This window comes from Hyalella azteca, unplaced genomic scaffold (genome assembly GCF_000764305.2).
Source record: "Hyalella azteca isolate HAZT.00-mixed unplaced genomic scaffold, Hazt_2.0.2 contig3899, whole genome shotgun sequence".
In the NCBI taxonomy this organism is placed as follows: Eukaryota; Metazoa; Arthropoda; class Malacostraca; order Amphipoda; family Hyalellidae; genus Hyalella; species Hyalella azteca.
The window spans coordinates 112,175-134,423 of record NW_025934128.1 but is presented as its reverse complement, the minus strand read 5'-3'; the positions used below and the strand labels follow the sequence as shown (position 1 = coordinate 134,423).

The 22,249-nt window shown below is 40.4% G+C and overlaps 2 protein-coding genes across 2 annotated transcripts in view; both read right to left on the bottom strand.

Moving 5' to 3' along the window:
• Positions 1-2,111: 2,111 nt before the first annotated feature.
• LOC108676569 (pro-interleukin-16) lies at positions 2,112-8,317 on the bottom strand. The gene is made up of 5 exons (XM_018164662.2): positions 8,129-8,317; positions 6,540-6,668; positions 5,556-5,784; positions 4,881-5,024; positions 2,112-4,322 (listed from the first exon to the last, which is right to left on the bottom strand). Exons 1-5 carry the CDS (start codon positions 8,315-8,317, stop codon positions 4,057-4,059), a joined length of 957 nt encoding a protein of 318 aa, XP_018020151.2. The 3' UTR covers positions 2,112-4,056.
• Positions 8,318-8,515: 198 nt separating this feature from the next.
• The window catches only part of LOC125177659, a 28,195-nt gene continuing 14,461 nt past the window's right edge, over positions 8,516-22,249 (bottom strand). Inside the window, exon 3 of the mRNA XM_047879820.1 lies at positions 8,516-8,572. Within this exon, the coding sequence (XP_047735776.1) occupies positions 8,516-8,572 (57 nt within the window). The remainder of the gene's footprint in view (positions 8,573-22,249) is intronic.

Genomic DNA, 22,249 nt, shown 5'->3' with positions numbered 1-22,249 from the left:
TTTGTTCATTTAAATCGGCAAGATTGAGCTGTTTTAAGATTTGGCTAACTGTTAAACAGATTGTTTACGCTAGACTGTCTTATACGTCTTGCCAGTTCAAGAGACAAATCGAAAACTCTCCCTCTTTCATCTTGTACAATCTCAGGCTGTCCTTACAATCTCAGTGCCAACTGCCGTACGTAGCAGCCGTAGTGCCGTACTCAACCGAGTCGGCGACAGATGAGTTGTACGTTTTTATATTACGAGAAATTATCGACAGGTATGGTAATATAATAATGGACTTGGTATGAAATTTTCCTGCACTGCCAGTGCGCCTGAATACTGAAGAGACAAGTAATGAAAAGGGAAAGAGTGGTAAAAAATGAACGTAGATATTTCAAAGCATGGTCATCCTATCCTAGAAGACCGGGTACTACTTACTAGCACTCCTAGGAAATAAAACACACACAAATGTTTCACAGATGGGAGTAAAATTTTGTATATTTTGTGGCATGACGAATTTGACGATTATAAATATTTATATTTGCGAAAACCTAAGTTCTACTTTGTTTAGTCACCTATTACTTAGTTTTCTTTATGACGATCCACTGCTAGAAATTTAAGGCCCTGACTGAAAGCCGTGCGAAGTCTAAGAGCGAGGTTTTCGCGACCATCGTGTAAAATCCTTGATCTGTCCGAAGCTCAGCCTGTCTTAAATAAATAGATGGGTAAGCATGGAAAAATCCATATCGCCATCTCATTTGCGAGTGGAGTAAAGTCTATCCTAATTTGTGAAGAAACGCATAGGGAAGAGCCAAGCCTGTTAGAAGCCTTGCGACCTTCAACCGGGGCCTTAAGGTTCTCAACCACACCTGTAATCAGCTATATAGATCTGCCGAATTCACAAACCACGGTGGTTTCTTCTCTGGAACCTTGAGCGCCTCCATTCAGATGCACTTGTTTTACAGCATTCAAGAAATGTTCTTTTGATGATTACACACTGGGCTGTCGTTCCTTTTGAAATTTGAATCCTGCCAATCAAGGAATTGAAGGAAGAAAGCTCGCTTTGATTGTGAGGGTTGTCGCGCACCTTGGCTTGGGGCATGTTGAACTGTATCGAGCCGTTAGGGAATAAGATATAACCAAGATCTAAGCTAGTAATACGCAAATTTTAACGATATACCAAGTAAATTTACCTCTCTAACAGGAGGTTCTTGAAATTTAGATCAGCAGAATTCGATAATAATATATTTAATTGATGTCTACATCAACTAGCAAAACGAGCTAATCGCGTATAACGATTCAGTACCTGGAACAATTCTTAGCAATTAACAATTATTCAATACCTGATAATTCTTATAGTTTTGGGCCAAGAGATAGTGTCATTTTCTTCGCAAGAAGAAGCTACAAAGTTCGTGGGTATTTGAGCTAAATTAGCTTTCATTTACGTAGTTCAAAACGAAAATGCGTTCGTTTTTTTAATGATCTTTCGTTTTACTCGAATAAATACAGAGAGGAGCATGCGACTTGTGTACATCAACAAATAGCTGGAAAATTATAGTTTTTCTCATTGGAAATTGACATTCTAGCTGAAAAATTTAATCTAAATGATGGATGGTTTGATTGAGCACATTGAAGCCTTGAAGCTATGAATGATGGCAAGAAGAGATAATAAGAGGCATATAGTGAAAAGTCAGCATATAGTAGTTTATCTACATCTGCCTTGACAGAACCTCATCAATAATACAAGCGATATCGGGGTTTTCAGAGTTGATTAGGCAATGTTAGCCAGACGCGAATTCTATCGACTAAAATTTTCCACAACAAGTTGCGATTTCACACAAATTCACAACGCCCAGCACGCTGCTCAATCTAGGGGATCTTAACCAATTGGCCACTCTAACCTAATGCAGGGTGAAATAAGCTAGAATCCGCACAAACTTATTTCCACAACGATTTATAAAACCAATATCCATTAACAACTAAAATATACTTCAAATTCAACGAGATTTTCGTTACGTTTAGCGTAAACACAATTCACGCAAACCTAACTGCCAGGTGCAATCTAGACTGCATTTGGAAGCGAATTAATAAATTTGCACGAAAACTATGCGGGTATCAAAACGCACACAATATTATCGAGTCCTTTAATCCCTCAAAGCACCGCATTCTTTACTGATATGACATACACGCTATGGAAGACGTAAAAGGTACTCAACGATTAAAATAAAATACAAAATTTTAGGAGCTTTGCAACCTACAAGCCGACTACACATTAAGGTATGTACAAACTTAATAAAACAGATTTAAGTGTACGAGAAACCGTCTCTAATTAACTCTAATATCTCGATGAATACTGATAATATATAGTCAACTTTCAACCGCAGTTCAGGATAGACCGATTGAAAGTATTTTAATGACCACGAAGGATCGAAGATACTTGAATAGTTGACTCATTGTTGGACGGGGAGTTCAATGGACTGATATATGATGTTAGCTTATATAAAGAAAAATATCAAATATTATAATTACAATGGACAACTACAATGCAAAATGAACATTTCATGACATAGTTTAAGTAAGACTCATTATTTAGTAGCAACAAATTGATGTTGATGGCAAAAGGCACTTCACAGCCTTCAGCTAAAGCAGCGTAAAAGATATAAGCATAAAATGGAGTATCTCTTCTAGACCAAATACATATATAATACTGGTTCCGAAGAGAGCTTCGTTGGAAGCTAGAGTACATAGGACCGAAACACCATTAAGCCAAAAGCTTATGCATGAACGCAGGAATAATTATAGGTTTTATTGAAACTAATACGTAAAGACATCTCAGTGTACTAGTTAAACTATTTCTTCGAAGGCAAGGGCACAATGTAGAAAGACACGCCTTCCCTTCCAATCCGTACCAAAGATAATAAACACAAATTATCACTGAAATAATGTCTAAAGGGATAGTGTGGATAGTTACTAATGTGTATGCTAGCAATTAAACCACGAGAAATAAATTGTCTGGAAATCTTGAAAATTTCTGTACATAAGTGTAGTCCATATTCGTCAACAGTGAATAGAAAAAACAAAGCCTAGACTTGATATTACAGTCCGGATATCAAGAGGAACTTAGGAATAAGATAACAAAGAAGCCAGATAATCGATGACATTTAGCATTTGAAAATTGATATAATAGACAATCAACACTATTTTTCTTTCACTCTGTCTCCAATGTATAAACCTTGTGTGCCCCAATTTTCATGTACATTGCAATTTCTATAAGTACTCGTACATGAATTACCATTAGAGAATCATATAATGCAATACTTACGAAGTGAAATAAAATAAAGAAGGCAAATTTTCGCGGTAATGAAAGAAGTGCAATACGTTTGCTGTTATATTATAATAGTTATACGGACAGAAGGAGAAACGACAAATTAAACAGAATAGTAGCACAGAAATAAGTGAACATAATCACAGCCTACCAAAAACCCAATTTAAAATATAAATAAAATCATGCTACTGAATATATAGAGAAATCAAGCCATAATTTTTCTCAGAAAATGGGCGGCCGTACGTCTTCCTTTTGTGGACATGTACGTAGCCCTTCTCACTAATCAGCATAGCGCCAACTCATTAGTCAACAGTAGTGATAATTTCAACTCAACTCATGGGAATAATAATGTGATTTCATACTAGGCCAAATAACACTAGTGTATATAGGTATTATGGACTTCATATAATTTGAAAAAAACTGCTTTCCCTTAGACCTTTTCTCGCAAATGAAAATTAGCACCATTCTATGGAAAAAATACTAACTAAAATAAGTGTTTAATTACTTGTTAAAATACGGTTAAATGACAAATAAGGATGACTTTTTCTAATCACTTTAAATTAGTTATTCAGAAAAGAAAATAAGATATTTTAATACACTATTTAGATTATCAAGTCCAACAAGGAAACCATGAATTATTCTTGAATGATTCAAAAAAGTTCGTAGGCATCACAATAAAGTATAATTGCAGGCCCTCTAAATTCTTGGCCCATTTAAATTGTTTCAATACAATATCAACTGAATTAGACTCAGACATTGTTTGAATCAAAATTTTCTTTGTCAATTTTTTCGCGGTTTGCTCCGTTGACTTCGTTTCTTTTCTCGGGCATTTTTTCTTGGTCACTCGCAGCTCCTTCAGCAAGTTTTTGACGGATGACAAGACTAACTTTACCGTCCGGGAGTTTCTTGAGGAAGTTCCAGGCCTCTATACGCGCCATGATGGTCACGTCAACGGCATTGATGCTCAAGATCTCATCCCCCACACGCAGGATGCCTCCCTTGTCGGCTGCCCCTCCTGCGAACAAAGTAATGTGAACAACGATGCTTTGGATAATCAGAAAAGCATGGAAAGCACCGAAAAATGCGAGCATGAAGAGCAAAAACTTTCATTTTCACTATATTTTCATAAGTTACAAAAGATAACTAACAACAATTAAGAATATTTATCAAGCAAGTTGTAGGTCATAAAATTCCTATGCGAGACATTATTTTCTTCTAAAATTTATGCTTGACGAAGTGTTCCTATTCCATGAGATTTAAACAAACATTTAATTAATACAAAATATTAAGATAACGATATTTCGACACCAACACGTTCATTTTAATTCTAGTTCATAGGTTGTTACCATTTGTGTGGTTTTGGAATGATCACGCCTCCTCTGGTAGCGCATTTACAGATAACGCATTCACAGATAACGCATTCACAGGTGTCTCATTCACATGTCCCACATTCATAATTCCTTCATTCACATGTCCCTCATTCACAAGTCATGCCTTCCCATGTTCCGCATACATAGGTCCCACATTCACAAGTCACGCATTCACAGGTCCCTCATTCACAAGTCATATTAACCTGTGAATATTTTCTTGACGATGAGAGGGCGGTCGCCGAGGGGAGAATCCTTGCCGCCCTCCAGGGAGAAGCCAAGGCCCGCGCCGTCCTTCACGAGCGCGATGGCGAACGGCGGCCCCCGCGGCACCGGCGGCATTTGCACGTCTGGAAACAAAGGCACTGTCAGTGTACGACAGCCACAATATCCAGGCACTGTCAGGACTACGACAGCCACAATATCCAGGCACTGTCAGGACTACGACAGGCACAATATCCAGGCACTGTCAGTGTACGACAGCCACAATATCCAGGCACTGGCAGGACTACGACAGGCACAATATCCAGGCATTGTCAGGGTCATTAGAACGGAAGAACATAACCGAAATAGAATACAATGGTATAATACCATGTAGTAAATGGAACGAGAATTTTCGATTAATTGTTTACAGCATAAAAAGTACACGACACCAATTGCACCGGGGAGAAATAAATTACTTCACTGAAGATAGCGATGTGAAAATCACTGTTGAATCCCGTGGCTCTTTGGATCGTAATGCCATTTAACCTCACGACTCTTCTTAACAATATCCAGCATCGGATTAAACTGCTAAATATGTAATAAAAATTACTGGCTTATTAGCGTTTTCGAATGAAATGCGCACAGATTGGATCAATAGATCGCATTAAAAAACATACCTGAGACTAAACTCTTGCTGTCCATAGGTGACTCGAGAATTTTCGGAGGTCTATGGGAAGCAATGTGGTTGACAGCGTTCATGAAGACCGGGCGGTGGCAGAAGGAGGGTTCCCCGTCGGGGGCGCCGCCCCCCGTGACGACATACGCGCCGCTGGACGCGTTGGTGATGTCCTGAGGAGTTACAGAGCGACTCCTCGACAGCACCAGCACAACTTCAGGCCTCGGTGACTGCGGGCAAAATGCAGCAAATATAAAAAATATAACGCAGTACTCACTGCAGTGAGTGACAGAGAGCGCATTTTCTCGTCGACGGAAACTTGAAGTCACGGACAGACAGACGAACAGACAGACGGACAGACAGACGGACATGACGAGAACAATAGCGTCATTTTTTTCTATAAATGAGAAAATGCACTAAAAACTGATAATTTAATAGAAATGAATGAAATGATAATGCATCGAGCGGCTTACTTCGAATTGCTATACAATCGTGCAAGAGAAGGTAAAAAAAGGCATCATGTCATGTAAACACGGCTTCGGTGATAGTGGGTAAAATTATCAAATTAAATTAATTAGATTAAATTAAAACAGCGAAGACTGGAAAAATTGAATATATCAATGAAAAAATTAAGTATAAAGCAGAATACTTCGAAATTTAAGAAATTAATTAAGAGAGATGAAAGAGTAATTGAGAAGACATTCATGAAGATTTGCTGTCAATTACAAGAACATTTAAAAGCACCTATTAATTATGAATTTTAGCTCAACTCATGGTACGATCGATGCCATTATGGGTAGCCGCGGTTTTTGAAAAAAAGTTCTCCTGAAATAAACGTTTAGAAAAATACTTCGAACCTTACGAGTTCATTATAATTAATCATTTCGAATACAAAAAATCGAACTCCTAACATGAAGGAAGAAAGTTCTAATAGAGAGGTAAATTCCAATTTTCATGGAAGTATTCTTCATAAGGATTTTCTTACTTTGAGTATAGCAAGGGCCTCCCTGTGAGTGACGCCACGGAGGGTCTTCCCATTGATGGAAATGACGCGGTCTCCCCTCTGGATACGACCATCCCTGTCCGCCAGACTTCCCGGGATGATCTTGTGAACCTAAAAAAAAGAAAAAAAGGTAAATAGCGCGTAGCTCCATTAACGTTCCAGCGGAAAAATCGCTTTTGTACAAGTCAAATCTATTCTAAATTAGGATTCGATTTACTTCACAAGCCAGGATTAGTCCCGAACATACGAAGTGAACTTGCTGGAGTCGAGAGGATCGAAGGCAGATAAACACTGGCGCAGGTCGCAGTATTGAATTGAATTCTTACAGATTAAAACATGATTGAGACGACTGCTAGCTATTCATAATTGCTATTCAAGACACTCGGTTGAGTGATCAACTGGACAAGGTAGGAAATACTCCTCAACATTTATTTGACATAGGTACTTGTTATCATATAGGTAAGTGAAGTCGCACGTCAATAATTCGGCTATTTCTGCTGGGTTCGCTGCTCGTGCGGCGGAGGATAGCAAGAGACGTAAATACGCGGCGTTGGCAGCTCGGTATCGGTTCGAGCCAGTCGCATTAGAAACGACGGGTGCATATGGTGAAACGACTGGTCCTTTAATATCAGAGATTGGTCGTCGCATAACGGAATTGTCCGGTGAACGCAGAGAGACTTTATGGTTGGAGCAAAGGTTGGGTTTGGCAGTGCAAAGAGGCAATGCAGCCAGCATCCTAACAGCAGTTGGAGAAAAGTTAGACGTGGGCCCGCTCCTCACTCGCGTCACAGCTCAGTGACTCTCGGAGTCGTTGTAGGCCACCATGCATCAGAGGCGTTAAGGTCGGGGCCCTGATCATTGACATGAAACCATTCCCTGTTTTTAATTAATAAAATTAATTCCTTTTTGTTGGAATGGTGAGTGTGGGGGTAAGTGAATAAGCTTAATCCCATATGATACAACCAAAAAGTATTATAAAATGGCTAAAACTATCAAAATACCACATGTTCGTCACTGAGATTCAACACAACTTGTCTAACTAATTTAACTATAACCAATAAAACTGACGAACGCCATCACAATAGAACAGCCTAAAATGATAGCCAACTTAGTACTTCCATTCCTAAAATAATTATTATGATTTTTATTTTTCGAATAGCCCACAATATCCAGGCACTTCCAAGATTTCCATGATCGAGACATTAGGGAACCTCGACGCCTAACAAGTGGCCATCTAATATCGAGATGGTACCATATTAGACAGCGATTTTTTGTTTGATTGAAATAATATACATATAAAATAATCAAGCATTAGCGATTAGGACAATATAAAACTTTGGAACTAACCTCTGTTCCCATATCGAATATATATAAAAAAATGGTTGCAGCACATTTTGAACACTGACCGAAGTCCACATCATACACTAACTCTGAACACCAAGTATTTAAATAACAGTAATTAATTTCCACCATCCAGAATCATTCTTCGATAACTGCAATTTCCAATAATAAAATATTTAAGCCTAAGTAACTGTAACATTTCTTATGTTAGGTTTGTGAAGAGCACTCACAGAGATCTCCCTGGTGTCGTAGTCGGCGCCCCCTGCAAGAGTGAGCCCCACGGACCCATAACTCGCGACCTCTCTGTGCAGCACGACCACCACGATCTCGTGACACGGCGTGCCTGACTCCTCCAGCGACTGGTTCGCTTCCTCTATCAGCTGTGCAAGCTCCTGTGTAACAATTGAAGCGTAAGCCATTTAAGTATTTTGTCAGTCTCAGGGAAAATAACTTTCATCTTAAATTATACGTAAACTATCGAATGTGCTCCTCCAGCGACTGGTTCGCTTCCTCTATCAGCTGTGCAAGCTCCTGTGTAACAATTGAAGCGTAAGCCATTTAAGTATTTTGTCTGTCAGTCTCAGGGAAAATAACTTTCATCTTAAATTATACGTAAACTATCGAATGTGCTCCTCCAGCGACTGGTTCGCTTCCTCTATCAGCTGTGCAAGCTCCTGTGTAACCATTGAAGCGTAAGCCATTTAACCATTTTGTCACTCTCGGGGAACATAACTTTCATCTTAAACTATACGTAAATTATTGAGTGTGGCAACCTAATGACGTTTGTAAACAACAAAGAACATTTTAAAGTTATCGTACGTGACGGCAACAATCAGTGCAAGTCATTTTGCGCGCGCTAGAACGTATCCTTTTTGGGTAGGCTTGTGATAATATTGCTCCGGTTACTCATGTCAGGCGGTAGAGGGTTAAGATGAGTTCTGAAGCCGTGCTATCAAAATTCGCAAAAGTACACGTAGGAGCCAATAAATACACATAGCGGTTGATTTATCATCTGTAATTAACCTTAGCTTTAATTAATTAACCTTAGCTTTAAAAACCGTCAGTGATAGGCTAACTTCTTAACTCTTGTCAATTGCATAGGTAGAACAATACCTTGAGATTTGAGTTCAGTTGCGTTGACCACATAAAAGACAGCAACCTAATCTTGAAATGTCATTAATAGATAAAAATTAAATAAAAATTCTCGGTTCGTCTTTTTTGTATGGACAGAAAAATAAACAAAGTTGGATAAGATGGCGAGATATTAAAAGCATTGGAAGATTAGACTTGCTTGCAAATTAATTACAAATGAGGTGATCTCATAAAATTAAACTTTCCTATTTTAGAAACTTATATATATTTTTCTTTAAAAACTTTACGAGAAAAACACTGGTGGCAGCAGTGGTAGAAGTAACAAATAATGCTTATTATTTGTACAATGAATAATGACCTTAATTATCGCTGAATACATATATCCTTAAACTGCACTGAAAAATTTCCGCACTTTCCTTGAACTCGGAGAAGTTTTCCTGACATTTACCGACAGAATTGCGCGTCCGTAATCCTTTAGATCGTCCCAACAATGGAAGCTCCCAGAAGCTCTTATTCACTTAGCATTCTTACTCCCCAGACCCCTCTCTGACCCCCGACTGGGAGCGTGAATCCCTACCTCTACACCCTCCTCCCATCTACAAACCTCTCTTTCAATCCAAGCACAAGACTCTTAACCCCAACCCCTATGTAAATACGCAAATGAACTTCTTATGAAGCCACTACCTATCCTCTCCACTGCACACAAATCACATTAAACGCAATCCCCGAATCCTTCCCACCGCCCACAAACCTCATTAGAAGAAATCCACGCGCGCTCTCCTTCATACAACCCCATTTGCAGCAATCCCTACATCCTTCCCACCGCCCACAAACCTTATTAGAAGAAATCCACGCGCGCTCCCCTGCATACAACCCCATTTGCAGCAATCCCTACATCCTTCCCACCGCCCACAAACCTCATTAGAAGAAATCCACGCGCGCTCTCCTTCATACAACCCCATTTGCAGCAATCCCTACATCCTTCCCACCGCCCACAAACCTTATTAGAAGAAATCCACGCGCGCTCCCCTGCATACAACCTCATTTGCAGCAATCCTTACATCCTCCCCGCCGTAGCCAAGCCTCGTATCCGCCACGCAGCTTCGCGTCTTCCATCGCTGGGACTCGCGAGGTTAATGGACGGACCAGCAACGTCGGCGGCGGCGGCTGCGACGCGGCAGAAAAAAGCGAAAAATCGCGCCAAGCGAGATGAGCGAAGAGGGTGCGGGGACCCCGACAGGGCTGCAGGCAAGTGCAACAAAGACAGGCGGTCGTGGCGAGCAGCGAGAAAAGAAGTAGATTGAAGAAAAAACGCTAACTCTATCATTGAGAGATGACAAAAAGCCAGGGAATACCCGAAGCAGCAACATAGAATGGCCTGGGCAGGGTCGAAGAATTACCAAAATTTAAAAGCTAGCGATCGAATTTAATAGGCTATTCTCTAATAGATGAGTGCGAATAAAAAACTGAGGAAAGAAAAATTGAAAAAATTATGTGCTAAGAAGCACATTGAAGGAAGAATTAATGGAAATGCTCAGGCTGATTTCATTGCCTGAATGGTCAAATTAAAATGCAAGATTGGCATGCACCGTCAGTTGGCTGAAACTGCGGGTGTATTGAAGACAAGTCGAGCTGATCCCAAGGCAACGTCGATGCAATCACCGCAACAATAAAAAAAACGAGAGAAGAATGCGAGCGGCTGTGACCTTCAGAGAACATCTCCGACCGGCCGACGCCGGAAACGCAAGGTCGACGCAGCGGTGAACCGCCTTATGCATCCCACGAATCGCCTCTCGTGTCACAAGAACCACACCTGTGAACAGCTTCTTGTACATAACATGAACCACAGCGGCGAACTTTCTCGTGCGTCGCATAAACAAAAGCGCTGAACTGCCCCTTGTAGATTGTTTGAACGAGTGTCGTAGGAGTTCTTGAAGTCTTGAACCGAACCGCACCGCACATTATGAAGCGCCTTTTAGCCAACAAGAAGTGAACCGATGAACCGATCGAGCTGAGTCAACGAAAAAAAAACAGCCGGATGGCAGTTAAGCATAGACCGTGAGCTGAAGGGGCCCGGATTCGCTTTGCACAACAGCTGCAGCAGCTGTAAATTGGGAGCCTGACATGCCTGAGCGCAGCAGTTTTGAGCAGTTGTAGGATTATAGCAACTTTAGGCACCAGAAATGCGATAGCTCTGATGTTAGGAGCGGAGCGGAGCATGTTCGGGCAGCCGTCCATTATATAGGTGCCAGAGGTGCAGCAGCCGTCCATTAGGTACGCGAGGTGCAGCAGCCGTACATTAGATACCCGAGGTGCAGCAGCCGTCCATTAGATACCCGAGGTGCAGCAGCTGTCTCTTATACACATCTAGATGTGTATAAGAGACAGACCCGAGGTGCAGCAGCCGTCCATTAGATACCCGAGGTGCAGCAGCCGTCCATTAGATACCCGAGGTGCAGCAGCCGTCCATTAGGTACCCGAGGTGCAGCAGCCGTACATTAGGTACCCGAGGTGCAGCAGCGCAGCAGGAAGCGGACTCATTAATGGTGCTGCACGCCAGCCTTGGGCGTCCACCGCAGTCGCCGCAGCTACTCGAAGGCAACGGCTGCTGCTGTTTTTAGGATCTGTTGTATGGTGTTGTTGGCAAGAAAAATCATCTCTTGATGAAAGATCTCTTGTTTGATGCAGTCGAAATATTCATAGTACGATACTGCTGAATAATTCAATGTAGGTATCAGTGGAAATATCCTTCGTCTGCTCACTGAAGATTCGTAGTTTGATGCTGTTATGATCTTTCGAGATTCGTTGATCAAAAGACAAGTCGAAATGCGTATTTTGCTGTTTGCAAGATTAATCGAATTCGAAATTTTTCGCCAGCGCACGCTTTGAGTGATTAATGTACCTCCTGAAGTTGGTTTGAAAACGTTCATCTGCTTCTGCACTCTGCAGAAACCATTAATAATAATTACTGCAGCCGTGACAGGCACAATGCCATCTTGCACACTGCATGGCTCAGTTGCTAGTGAACGCGGCCATTATGTTGCTGCGATGAGTGTGGCGTCTTCGTTAGCAACGGTAAGTAGCAGCAAAAACCATAGTGAAAACTGCAAGATGTCAGTGATAATGAGGTACGATGAAAAGGGTACGTGAGGTTAAATATGCAAGGGTATTGTATGAAAGTCTGAGCTACAGCAAAGGTCAATCAAATGATAATGATACACATGCACGTCACTGCACATGGGGAGGAACGTGTTCACATCACACAAGACATGAATACATACAAGTCTTATTAGCATGGCAACGTCATGACGTCAAACTACTCGTTAACATCGTGCGGATAGACATTCTACAACCATAAGTATGTTTCTCACATATGCAAGTGTACTTGCGCACGTGCCAACGTAGAGATGCTTGTACTAAGTCTTGGGATGAATCGCATAATTTATAAGCTGAACGAGCAGCTTGTGAAGACACTGTAATGTGCTCATGGTAACTTCACCGCCGTGGAACGTCGTGTATTATAAGCATGACAGAGCAGAGGTCTGTAGGAGGCTACACTAGTAGTGAATGAATATATGTTTTGCTGCAGTCACACATGGTGGTTATATTAGTACGCTACATTCTACCACTAAAGCTCAGAGTTCCGTTCTTCCTTTTCGAGTTCCATGCTTACTATCGGTCAAGATTTGTAACAAGGGTCGACAGCGAGGCCAGCTCTAGCGCGTCACAAAATATTCTTAATTGAATGCACTGCCTGTTTTTGCCACACCTGCAGTAATATAGTAATAGACGCAGCTACAGCTTCCAAATGCAAGCGTTCATTTATAAATTTGTAGTCTCGCCAACATAGTAAGCTCATTTATTAGACACTAGTTCTTGCCAAATCAGGCGAGCTGTTTTTTTAACATTCCTCAGTCGCGCTAACGCAAGCTATGCATTTTTTTCAGGACAATCGATCTTATAAACACAAGCGACCTGTTAACTTGTGAGAATTCACATATTTATGAGAAAAACTTTTAGAACTCAATTTCCATGCTCCGTACAGGCAGTTTATTCATTGAATAAATCGAACCTACTCAAGAAATATGTTAATTGATAATACAACTCACATTGAAACATACGCAAGCCATTTGTCTATCGATACGTGATAGCCAAAAGAGGCAATCTATTTATTGATACCCGAATATTCGAGCCAACACAGGCAATATATTTATCGATACTCACATATTTTAGCCAATACAGACAATTTATTTATTGATACCCACACATGCTAGCCAAAAGCCAATCTATTTATTGATACCGACATATTCTTAGCCAACACAATGACTATCTATTGATACCCATGCATATTCTAGGAAACAGAGGCAATCTATTTTAAGTCACTCCATATTCCTGGCAAATGGCTGGAGAAGCGCGCTGGAATGACTCATGGATGAGTTGCCTATTTATTACTGTAGGTCTCAATAAGGCTAAAGACTAAATTCTTGAGCTCAGTTGCCTATTCATTACTGTAGGTCTCAATAAGGCTAAAGACTAAATTCTTGAGCTCAGTTGCCTATTTATTACTGTAGGTCTCAATAAGGCTAAAGACTAAATTCTTGAGCTCAGTTGCCTATTTATTACTGTAGGTCTCAATAAGGCTAAAGACTAAATTCTTGAGCTCAGGCTTGGGTGTGACAAGCAGCGGACCACGCGACGACGCGGTTGTGAGAGACGCGTTGATGTCTGACATTAAGATGCAGATTTATTGGCGTGTTGTACACGAGCAATATAGTGAGAATTTTATAGAGCGTCTTGTGAACAATAAAAGGGGGATTTTATTGTGGGTTTTACGCCCAGTAAAATGTGAATTAAAATTTAAAATTAAGTGCAGGCTATGCACTTAATGCCCTTGTGTTTTATCTCTAGGGTAATTTACGACGTCCCTTAGATGTGCATTACAATGCGTATCCTACCCTGGGTCTCCTGTGCATTATTCAGTGTGTTTGTGAGGCCTTGCATGAGCATAAAAACATTATTTTAAATTCACGTCATGTGAATCATTAATCAAATTTAGGCACATGGATTTGTGAGTGTAAGGCAGATTAATGTTCGTGTGAACTCAAGATCCAAACAGGCATCTTACATTGAATTATAATTTAACGATAATTATCGTTCATTAATCACTTTTTAATGAAATAATTTAGTAATAAACGTTGTATTAAAGTCATTTGCCAGAAGGGATGATGCTCCGAGTGCAGTATAGCACGAAACCCAAACGTACATCGATGATTACAAGAATCCCAAACACACATCGATGATCGTACGAATCCAAAAGGCAAATCGCTGATTGCACGAATCCCAAACACACATCGCTGATCGCACGTATCCCATAACACATATCGCTGATCGCACGTATCCCAAACACACATCGCTGATCGCACGAATCCCAAACACACATCGCTGATCGCACGAATCGGACCACGCATTCGTTGGTAAGATGAGAAATGAATTCATGCAATTCAAATACGGTACGCAAAAAATGGGATGAAATTAATTTTAGAGTGTCAGTACAAATTCGCTCTAAACACGCAAATCCTACGCATACTATTATGTAGATACGCATCTGAAAACTTCAGAGCAATCATTATTTAATGTTATTTATACATGAACTCATTAAAAATGAGCTCCTTTTGAATAAAAACAATTGAGACTGAGGACGTTAAACTCGTGTTGACCTTGCAGAGAGTGTGATGGAAAGAATACAAATCATTACGAAACAATTTGACTGCAAATGATTTGAAAGTAAAAACATTAGTTATTATGCATTATAAGAAAGACGTCATGTGAAGAAACCATAAAATTTTATTATTACCATAAGATTGTATTACTATAAACCATAAGGTTCTATTATTGTATATATATATATATATATATATATATATATATATATTGAACAAATGTTCATTATATAACAGGAATGCAAATAAATCAAAACAAAGCGATACTGCAATAAATATTGAAGTAAATTTTTAGAAACTTGTTTTTGTTAATCGGTATCCTTATTTACGAAAAAATATAGTTTATTCAGGGGAATTAACTTGTATCTTGGTGAGGAATAACGCATTGTCCTCTAGCTCACCAGCACACAAAATGAATCCATAAATTTAAGCACGTACATGAATTTAATCATGTCCGAGAAATCCACCGTAACTCCATTACAACATAACTGAGACGAGCGCACGGAACGTGAGGCCGTTGAGAGCTCGAGAACTTGCCACGGCCAGACGCGCGTGACCGTGAATGTCAACTACGATTTCGTGCAATTTTCTCATGATGGACATTCCAGAGCCTTGCAGTGAATTAATTCAACGAGAGGAAAAATAAAATATTTCTCAGTAACTCTGCAGTTATTTGTGTACCGTTCGTGACAATTTTAAAAAATAATTCCGAACTCGAAAGTAAACATTTTTTACAACTTGTGTATAAGCAGCAAAATAAAATGAAACGATAAACAACTGGAAGAGCATCATAATAGAATGGATAGATTAACAGCTGTAAGAGCAGGAAAATAAGCGTTCATCAGCCACATCGTTAACAAGACTGAAGATCTGATGGATTAGCTCAGAGCCTCAGCTGCTGCTACATCAACGCCCGCTACACTTCCTCATTCAATGGTTAGTTAATAATGGTTGATGGAAATAATGGCTATTGAGAACACTTTCTTTCAAGCGTGAAAGCAACAATGGTTTGTTCTACTATCATGAGTAATAGATAGAATTGGCAGTGACACTGATTAGAAGATAGCAGTTATCGAAACAATCCAAATAGGCAATGATGCTGCAGAACTTTGACAGAATATTTTAACTTTTTTTTAATCATTCATGGAATAGTTAAAAAACAAGTTCCTGTCACCAAGTATGCTTTCAAGAAAACGGATTTTTTCGTTGATGTTTCAATGTCATATTTAGCAATGACTATCACACAAAATAACAGTAAGCAGTCTCGTAATGACACTTATTTGATCCTGCATGAGATCTAAAATTCAATCAAGATATTAATTAAAAATAGCATCAGTGAGTTAAAACCCCAAACGCAGGGAAATCTTGGTGAGAAAATACACAAATTTATTCAAAACAGTGGAAAATGCGGTAAAATTTTAAATTTAACTAAAGTAAAGAAAAAATCGACTCGTGTCGTCAAACTTACGTATTGTAGAATGCTTGAAAAACTGAGGGCGTTTCCTACAACACTTCAGCATGACTGTTGTCATCGACTCCGCTAGTTAGTATGTGTCGGAAAGTTCAAAGCAAAGCCTTGTCAGTAAAATTAATTTTCGTCACCCAAACGAAAACACATCTAAAAAAAGCCCACACAAAAAAACACATCTAAAAAATATGTGACAAAAAGTCACATCTAAAGCCCAATAATCACAACTTCAATTGAAAGGTTTACCAATCGAAACAATCATATAGACAAATTTCATGCCAAAACAGCCATTAAAATTCATAGCTAAGCCTCATAAGCCAAATCAAACAATACGAGAGGCACGCACGTTTGTCCTGAAGCTGAGCCCGCCCTGGCTGCTAGGCGACTTAGCATGCACCTTCATGCACGCTCACGCGCCGATTTTGCGCATCATGCTAGTCCATATAAGAGCCTAAGAAAGCAACAACGACCATCGATAAGTAGACATTGAACACTGAACCTGAAGTTTAATTGATTAAATCAGCAGAGAAGCATGATCCACATAAGGCGTTCAAGAGACAGATTGCGTCGCGAGATTAATGTTCGGACAGCTCGACGTGGGCGACGGCAGAGAGGGCGGGTGCCGCACTGATGTTCAGGCCTCCGCGCAAAAACACGACGACTGCGAATTCCACGCAGCCAATATTGCGAGTGGGTAGACCTGCTGCAGGGCTCCTGCTGCCGCCATCGTCTGATGACTGATAGACATCATGGCCATGTCTGCAGGGGCAGCGACAAACCTATTGTGTGAGCAAATGGATGTCTTCATTCTCGGCTCATTGTGACGAGGCTAACATGTTGAGCGGACTGACTGATAGACATCAAGTCCATGTCAGCAGCCGCGAACATTCATATTATTATTTGATTTTGCAATAATCAAATTTTGCAATTGACAAACAGTAATCAGACCAGCATTTAATTAACAACATTGGCATTATAAACACATTAAACATTGAGCAATAATAATTAAACGAAGACAGTAGCATACAGATTATTGATCAAAACGACGGCTAGATAAATGCAAGCATAATGGTCAGCATTGTTAAATTTGGCGAGGTGTATTAATAAACTAGATATCATCTTACTTTAGCCTTTCTGTTGAGCTGCTTTAGTATTCACTTTGCCGTATAAAATAAGGATTCCTGATACTCTTTTAATATGTATGTTCATGGAAACTTGACACCTGCATAACATAAGAAGAGGCTCGACAGCAGAAGCAGGTTTGCCTTCTTGCGTTGTGGGTACCAGAGACGCGATCTCAGGGCCACGAGGACATATGAGCAAACAATTCATATGAGCTCAGTGACAAAGCTATCATATACATATGAGCAAACAATTCATATGAGCTCAGTGACAAAGTGTGTCTGCGGATAATAGATAACAATTTGATAAGCTTATCTCTATCCTCAACGAGAGTTGACTATAAAAGTATAGCTTTACTGTAAGTCAGGGGTAGCGCAACCAATTACTGCATTCATTAATAGATTCATCAATTTGTTCAGTGTTCATCTCAAACCATTATTTAACAATTAAAACTCTACAATAGGTACCATGCAGAATAATAGATCGGGGCTATGAGGGAAATTTTTAGTTATTTTCACTGTAATAAAAATTACGTGGGCTATGGAACTCAATAATTCAAGTTAATTAGATGCATCTGATTTAAGACTGGTATTAATTCCAAATTTTAATATTAAATTTTGATTCAAATTATTTCCAAGCAAACATCCAGTAAAGAATTTCCAAAATTATTATTAAAAATGACAATTGATAAGCCATCAAAAATACGTAGCATTTCAATTGTTTACTCACAAATCAATTGTGTACAATTTACAGCGTAGAACCAAAGAAAGAAGATCAGCATGTGTGAGAATTTGCCTATTACACGACGTCATTATACAGTATACACATGTAAAAATGGACACAAAAGTACATAAAACTGGACCATACACGACGGCAACATGTGCACAAAACAGAGCCAAGTTCCAGTCATACATTTTTTATTAGCTGAAACGGTTATGTTATCTAGTTAATATTATGCCGAGACAATATAATGTAGTCGATATAATATGGAGACAGTAATGGGTGCAGCCATGCTGGGGGAGACAGTAATGGGTGCAGCCATGCTGGGGGAGACAGTAATGGGTGCAGCCATGCTGGGGGAGACAGTAATGGGTGCAGCCATGCTGGGGGAGACAGTAATGGGTGCAGCCATGCTGGGGGAGACAGTAATGGGTGCAGCCATGCTGGGGAGATGGTCATCGGAGGGAAGAGGGGGAGCTCGCAGCCTTGACAACCCCTCCTTTTTTAAGTTTTCTCGCCTTGGCTTAGTTCGCAACCCCATAACCAGGCCTCCCTCAACCCCATACCAGAGGCCTGGTTCTCTCACCTAAATTGTTACACCATCAATGCCTAGAGAACTCTTCTAAATGCCTTTTATTGGGCGTTTCAACCTTTAATAATTTTTTGAAAATTTATTAAATTAAACTTTAAATTTTAATTTAATAAGCGTTTCAAATATAAAAAATTTACTGTAATTTTAAAAATACGACCCAAGGTAACGTTCCTACGCATAGCTTCCAAAGAAGTGCATGGACTGGTCATTAATGGCCGTCCATCATAAGCTGTTCATGGATGATCTATGAACCTTACCATAAATTGACGTGGCAACAGGTTACGCAAGCGCAATCCTGTTTAATGATAAGAAATAGAATGTTCCTCAGGACCAGTTGCTCTGGCTAAGTTCCACTGTACCAGTCGTGCTATAGAACGTTCATCCAAAACAGAAACGCTGGCACGTTCTCCTGTATGAGCCATTTTAACAGTTTATAAAGTTTTAGCCAAGCTTAGGCACTCACAAGTATCTCCCGTACTCGCATGTTCTCAGTACCAATTAACTGTACTCGCCGCTTTGCAGTAGGTACCCTTCCCGCTGTACCCCAGTGAACCGACAAACCCAGGGCGAAAGCACGCCTCGTTCGCAGCGCCGCTCGTCGGCACACAAGAACCTGCACTCACAACAAAGATGACCTTTGCGAGAGCATATCTTCGGCTCCCCGTACCGGGGAAGAATGGGAACACCACACATGCCGCGGAAAAAAGGGGACACCACACGTGCTGGGAGAAGGGGGACGCAGTACAACGGAGTGAATGCCTCCTTCTCAAGCGACTCCTTTCCAGTACTCGATCAGCTTAGAAATTCTTAAAGAAAGAAACTGGAAGCGGAGGCCTATGCAGAAAATTCGAAGAAGAAACACCAGATGAGACCAGTAGAGAATGACATAATGAGGAGACATGAAGGGAGGAATACAGAAGGAGACTTGAAGAGAAGGCGACTATTGACTGACGAACTATAACTAAGAGAGCAGCGCAGGGGGAAATTCTAACTTTGGAGGATGATTCACGAGGTAGAAACTGCATTACCCAGCACTAGCTATTAGTGTCAGTGCAGTCTAATCTTGTCGTTGGTGCCGTTAACAAATATTGCAGACTGGATCACGCACTGTGATTGACGATGGAGTGTGTAAACTGAACCACAATAGAACCGTCAGAAAATAGCACTAATGACCGGTACACAATGCCGACTGCAACGTAACGGCGCGGGCATGACAACTGCACTGCAGTGGCCGGTGCTCACATCATAACGGTGTGTCACCACCGCCATCACTGGGCGAGTCGGACGCCTGACTACAAAATCTAATTTTCCCAAAGATACAACCGAGTGAGATATAACTGACCCCATCTGCAAACCATGTAACAATTTGCGAAACATATGGGAAAAATCTTTACGTGGCAGCTGAGCATCTTGGAGAAGTTCAAAAACCACGCCACGGAGCCACATAAGAAATTCAATTCGTGTCTCCAATCTAACATCAAGCTACGGAGGTGAAGGATAGGGAGATTCGAAAGCTGCGCGGGATGTACAATGAAAATTGTAAAATCTTCCCATGACGTGGGTAAATCATACACACGGAAAAACAAAGAATAAAAAGCCACCACCAATATAAACCATAGAGCATAATACTACAAATAAAAATCATTTGACAACCAGCAGAGTATGGGTAGAAATTTCAAGTAGCTTGAGGGAAGGCAAACTAATATTCGATAAAAATTTTATAGGACACGACACCGTTTGACGAAAAACTCAACGAAAAGCCAGAAGTAACAAAATGAATATCCAACCGTGTAGTAGTACGTAAACATAGTAATTGACGTAGGAAAATATGAAAAAAATATAACTCAGTACTCACTGCAGTGAGTGACAGAGAGCGCATTTTCTCGTCGACGAAAACTTCACGGACAGACGGTCACGGACAGACGGACAGACAGACAGACGGACGGACATGGCGAGCACAAGAGTGCATTTTTTCCATAAATGAGAAAATGCGCTAAAAAGGTAGGCGAATACCCGCTGTTCTATGGGTAATAATCTATTTAACATGCTTTAAGATCTCGTTGGAAAGCGGGGGAAGTACAATCTAGTAGCGAGCCGGTGAAGCAAGTTGGAACTGAGGGAAAGGGAGATATTAAGTCGCGGTATGATTCACATTACAAGTTCAGTTGTGGCAATCGCATGTGGCGCAAATGTAATTAATCCTGAAGATTGACAGCATGTGCGAGATGTCAAGGAGAAGCCCCCAATGCAACTAGATTTGCATGTGCCACCGCAATAACAAGGAGCTTATTTCTTGCAATAAATCTTTATAGTTAATGAGTGCAATAGCTAGCGAAAGCTCTCTTGGAAGAGATAGGTGACGCAATTGCCGTGTAATCAGCGCGTGTCGCGAGAAGACTCGAGGCGTTCACAGGAGAGAAAGAGAGACCAAGCAGCAAAAAGTTCCTTCATTACCCAACGTCTTGTTTCAGAGAAGAACCTTCCACGTCTCGGTAACCGGCTTTGCATGAATTGCATCTATAATAGAGGTTATGCATATAATAGAGGTTATGCAAACTCGAATCAACGATGTACACCCGGATGATATATTACTCGTCCGTGTGTACTATTACACGGCACGATCCGCTGTACGTACCGTGTGTACGATTACGATCGTCCAGCGGCTCAAGGAAATTAGGGTGATTGATCATCAGCGAAAAAGCAAAATAATCAATCATGCGTTTACGAATATTCTCCAGTTAAAAATTTACATCAGCGGGAACACGATACAGTGTCGAGATTGCACAAAAAAATGAAAGAACCGCTGAGATGATGAGCTTTTTATCGCATAATTGAAATGAATTGCCTTAATGAATCGAAGTGATTTGCGACACGACCCCGCATGTCGTGCAGACAGCTGGCACGAAGACTGAGCGGCAGTAGCCTCTGTGGGCTATGCCCACAAGCCAGGCCATCTGGCGTCTAATGAAACACGTACCAAACATGGTAGCAAAACACGTGCCGCTACCACCTCAAACATTAGTACCAAACTCTAAGTTTTGAGAAACTAAACTTGAATAGCGGAATGACGGAGTGAACACTGCAGAGATTTGGGAATAATGGAAAAACAAAAATGTATTAAAAATAGACTAAATGCGAGTTTGATCACAATTTAGAGGAAAACTGAGGATCCTCAATGGCAACCCGTCTCTAGATCTACCTATCAGTTATTGTAACATGTACAGAGTACAGTAACGTAGTAATTTTTTTAATGGTGCGGCTTATTGCGTGCTGATGGAATCGGCGTCGGGAAAATTGATACTTTTTGCCGTTATCTTCACGGTCATCAGCACAGGGTACAAATGAAGTTTCCTAGTCAAATATTATAGATTTCAAGAAACCAATACCAATACGACAATAATGTAATATGAGCATCATGCATAAATATTTTTTATATGTCGAATATAAATTCTTGTTTGTTTAGTTCAACTAGAAATTTACAGAATTGTTCAAATTCATCCGATTTGCATTTCCTGTTTGCAATTCAATTCGTCAAATATTATTCCGATCAACAACCCGAAGCGGACTTGCAAAATGTTTCGCATGGAGATTGTTTATTGTTATTAGTCGAGTGGTTGCACAAAGATTGAAGCGAGTT